Source organism: Sinocyclocheilus grahami, unplaced genomic scaffold (genome assembly GCF_001515645.1).
Source record: "Sinocyclocheilus grahami isolate Dianchi unplaced genomic scaffold, SAMN03320097.WGS_v1.1 scaffold708.1, whole genome shotgun sequence".
NCBI lineage: Eukaryota > Metazoa > Chordata > Actinopteri > Cypriniformes > Cyprinidae > Sinocyclocheilus > Sinocyclocheilus grahami.
Window position 1 is genome coordinate 397,350 of NW_015505887.1, and position 4,609 is coordinate 401,958.

A 4,609-nucleotide genomic window follows, 5' to 3' on the forward strand; every position below is an offset into this window, starting at 1 on the left:
AAAGTAACAAAATAACATGTTTATAATGAAAACAATGAGAGAACAGAGAACAATGGCAGATGACACAATGAGCTCCAGATGTGCCTCATATGATACACCTGGAAGTTCGGATCATGTTTTAGTGGATTTGATCATGTTTTGGAGAACAGCTGTCATTCAGCACCGTCCCAACCAAGCCACACAAAGAAAGAAAGTCGCTCAAGGCTGCTCAACGCCCAGGAAAAGAAAAACGCTCAGCTCGATGCCTTCGAGAGAAACGCTGTTACATTGTAACGCGCAGAGAAACGCTGTTACATTGTAACGCGCAGAGAAACACCGTTACATTGTAACATGCAGAGAAACGCCGTTACATTGTAACACGCCGAGAAACGCCATTACATTGTAACGCCCAGAGAAACACCGTTACATTGTAACGCGCAGAGAAACGACGTTACATTGTAATGCCCGGAGAAACACCGTTACATTGTAACGCCCGGAGAAACGCCGTTACATTGTAACACGCAGAGAAACGCCGTTACATTGTAACGCCCGGAGAAACACTGTTACATTGTAATATGCAGAGAAACGCCGTTACATTGTAACACGCAGAGAAACGCCGTTACATTGTAACGCCCGGAGAAACACCGTTACATTGTAATATGCAGCGAAACGCCGTTACATTGTAACACGCAGAGAAACGACGTTACATTGTAATGCCCGGAGAAACACAGTTACATTGTAACGCCCGGAGAAACACCGTTACATTGTAATATGCAGCGAAACGCCGTTGCATTGTAACACGCAGAGAAACGACGTTACATTGTAATGCCCGGAGAAACACAGTTACATTGTAACGCCTGGAGAAACGCCGTTACATTGTAACACGCAGAGAAACGGCGTTACATTGTAACGCCCGGAGAAACGTCGTTACATTGTAACAAGCAGATCAGTGAGACTTTCAGTGACACAAAGTTTCATATTAAACCGTCAAATCAGTTACACGAGGGAGAGAATCAGTGTCCTTGATGAAACACTGATATATTGTATGCCAAACCACATATTAGACGCATAATCTGTGGAGAGAAAATACACTTGCGAGAGAATTAATATGCGTGATTTTAAGAATAAACGGTAAATGCGTGTAACGGTGCTTTAATAATCATCAGTATCATGCTGTCATGACGTCCCTGCGGCCCTGAACGCGCACTGTCGGAATAACTACAGCTCCAGTGTGAGCAACATAACAGCGCTCATTCATTTCAAAGCAAAATGCAACTGAGCGCTTGTGTATGTCGAGTAATGTTTCAGTGCAGCATGCTTTGAGTGTGAGTCAAGCGCTTACCGTGTTTGCCGTGTCGATGTCCCCGACGGAGCTTCTGTGCAGCGCGAGAGGACAGACTGAAGGAGAACGCGGCGGGGGGTGCGTCAGTCGCGCATGCGCAGCACGCAGCCTTTTCCTATTTTTCCTCCTCGATTATGTAAATATATATGATATTTAACTTTATTTCGCAACTCTTAATGAAAAACACATTATTATTCACCCATATCTGTGCAAGCTGACTGAATGAATTAGCGCATAAAGACTGTAACGATTGCATAAATGTCCTTTAATTTCTCAGATGCTGAATATATATAAAGATGAAGACAATAAGCACATATTGAACTAAATATATAATAATTCCAATACTGCTACTAAAAATCTTATGTATTGTGTATATATATTATAAATGCGTGATTTTAATACACACACACTTGTATATTTTAATACATAGAACAATAAATGCAATAAACAATACAATTATATATATATATATATAAACACATATAGTGTATATAGTATACTATACTTATTATATATTCCAGTAATACTACTAAATAATCTGGTTAGCGTATTTATTGTAATATGATGTTATGTAAATGTGATTATGTGTGATGATAGATGGATGGATGGAGAAGGTACAATGTAACAGCTTATGTTGCAAAACCGCTGCTGTCTCTTTAAGACGTTGCCATGGTGACGCTTTGCGCTTGTTGCTAATGCGTCATCAGTCTGCGTGTAGCCGAAGAATAAAGCAAGTACCGCGCAGTATCCGCACGATTATCAAAGAATTAAGGGTTTAATTAAAGGTAAGCGTCTTCAGGAGCTCATTCTCATTATATATGTTACTGACGGTGTTTACTAACGGCGAGAGTTCATGCAGGGCCACAATCTGTGATCAGATCAATTAAAATGCATTATGCACCTCAATTAGGCATGCTTGCTAAAAGCTAATATTAATGAGTGCGTGTTTATTTTGTGGTAATTAATTACCTGTTGACCTGCTGATCATTAGATGGATATTAAATGCATTCTGGTCTGAATGTTAAACACTTAATATATGCATATCTAATATAATATATATCTATTATAATATCGCCTAAAATTAATAATTAAAGACAAATTAATAATAATTATATTAACTTAAATTATATTAACTCTGAATATTAAGAGCGTTCTGGTCTGAATATAAAATATATTGATAAATACTATAAAAATAATCTATATAATTCTAAATAAAATATAGTAATTATATTAACTTTTAAAATATTAAATTATATTAACTCTGAATATTAAGAGCGTTCTGGTCTGAATATAAAATAATTAATATATAATGTAAATTATTTAAACTTTTTAAAAATATTAAATTGTATTAACCCCATTTGCAGAGTATCTTTCGTACAAAATGCATTATGAAACAAGTTTGATTTTAAGTTTTATTTGTTGGCTGCATTTACTCTGCTTATATTTTCATATACTAGATGAATTAAACTTGTCCTAAACTCCTCCGCAGCAGCACCGCCGCAGCAGTATGTGTGAAGGGCCCTCAGCGATCTCTGGTCCCATTCCTCCAGACCCCACACTGTTTCCTGAATATTACAAACGCCCGTCCTCTGGTAAGATTGAAACCGTGAGGCTTACTTCATTTTGCATGTGTGATGCTTCATCTCATCTCTCTCTGTTGTCTTGATGAAGCTCGTGGTCGGCTGGAGGGGAACGCTCAGAACGGCTCGTCTCCTCTTCTGAAGGGTCCGTTAGCACCAGATCCTGGGTGTTACAGCGCCCGCTGCACCCCTCGACCCCGCATCGGTGCCAACGCCGCTCACATCCTAGAGAGAGGACAGAGAGGGGTTGTGGGAGACCTGCTGAAGCTGGAGGGAGTGGCGCTGAACCCCAGTCCAGCCAAACCTAGTAAGATCAGAATACATGGCTGCATAAAAACAGCAAAATTGTGAAATATTATTACAATTTCAAATAGCTGCTTTCTATGTAAAAATCTGTTCAAATGTAATTTATTTCTGTGACTTAAAGCTGTATTTTCAGCATCATTACTCCAGTCTTCAGTGTCACATGATCTTCAGAAATCATTCTAATATGCCGATTTGCTGCTCAAGAAACATTTCTGATTATTATCCATGTTGAAAACAGTTGTGCTGCCGAAAATATTTTGTGGAAACCGTGATACATTTTATTTTTCAGGATTCTTTGATGAATAGAAAGTTAAAAAGAACAGCATTTATTTGAAATAAAGAAATAAATGTCTGCTTCCTCTATCTCCTCCATGCTCTCCTTTTCCAGAACCTGCCATACGGGACTTTGGTAAAGAAAATGTTCGCAAGCTACGTGAAATCCAAAAGCGCTTTCGAGAGCTGGATGCGCAGAGAGAACATGCCAAACCTATGCCGGTTAAAGCACTCTGGATCGCTCCAAAATACCAGGACGTCTCCTCCAGGGTAATGGCCCAGTTACAGGTGAGCAACTCATTTTTTCACATTATTCCCTTGGTCATTTCTAAATAGTTCAGTGCAGTAGCAGTGAGGTACTTTCTAGAGTTAGAATTTGATGTTAGACAAATAAACAAATGCAGAGTCTAAACATGCAACTCATTTATTTAAGTCTAAATGATTACTGTGCTTCTTTATTGTTAACTAAATCTAAGACTATAAAAAATTATTTTCATGAATTGAAATAAAGTTGAAATTAAATTAAATATAAATATTAGATGAATAACTTAAACTTAGTATAAAAGTATAAGCAATGCATTGGTAACTAATTGAAATGAAATAAGTTTAAGCTGAAGTTCTAAAGCTAAATAAAAATATTTTAAAAATACAAATGACAAAAGCACATAACACAATTACTTAAACTAAAATTACAATGAAAATGGAAAATATAAAAATAAAAGCTAATTCAAAATATTTTGAAGTATATATATATATATATATATATATATATATATAACTAATATAACACTTCTACTGTATTTTCATATTAAATGTCTTCACTATAGTTTCCTAAAAGAAAATATTTTGTTTTTCTTCATTGCAAAAATCCACATTTCAACCTCATAATGTCTCTTGCCCTGTTTACACTTAGTTATTAACATAAATTTTGTATGATGTGTTTGAAATGGGACAATGCAAAATACCATGGTCCAGAATGCTTTTAAACCACATTTTAAGGTGGTCAAAACTATTTTTGAGCACACTGTGCTAGTAATTTAAACACTAATCGACCCTGATGCGTCCTGGACTGCCTACTTTCCTGTCAGTCAACAATAGTGAAGCGCCGCCTACTTACCTATCAGTCAAC

At 36.9% G+C, this 4,609-nt stretch overlaps 2 protein-coding genes across 2 annotated transcripts in view; one reads left to right on the top strand and one right to left on the bottom strand.

The window, feature by feature from the left end:
- The window catches only part of LOC107560056 (voltage-dependent anion-selective channel protein 2-like), a 15,324-nt gene extending 13,908 nt beyond the window's left edge, over positions 1-1,416 (bottom strand). The window contains exon 1 of the mRNA XM_016244109.1: positions 1,322-1,416. The gene's annotated coding sequence lies outside the window, so the exon portion shown is untranslated. The remainder of the gene's footprint in view (positions 1-1,321) is intronic.
- Positions 1,417-2,023: 607 nt separating this feature from the next.
- enkd1 (enkurin domain containing 1) overlaps positions 2,024-4,609 on the top strand; it is a 7,289-nt gene continuing 4,703 nt past the window's right edge. Inside the window, exons 1-4 of the mRNA XM_016244093.1 lie at positions 2,024-2,106; positions 2,825-2,913; positions 2,993-3,208; positions 3,596-3,768. Of these exons, the coding sequence (XP_016099579.1) occupies positions 2,829-2,913; positions 2,993-3,208; positions 3,596-3,768 (474 nt within the window). The 5' untranslated portion in view covers positions 2,024-2,106; positions 2,825-2,828. The remainder of the gene's footprint in view (positions 2,107-2,824; positions 2,914-2,992; positions 3,209-3,595; positions 3,769-4,609) is intronic.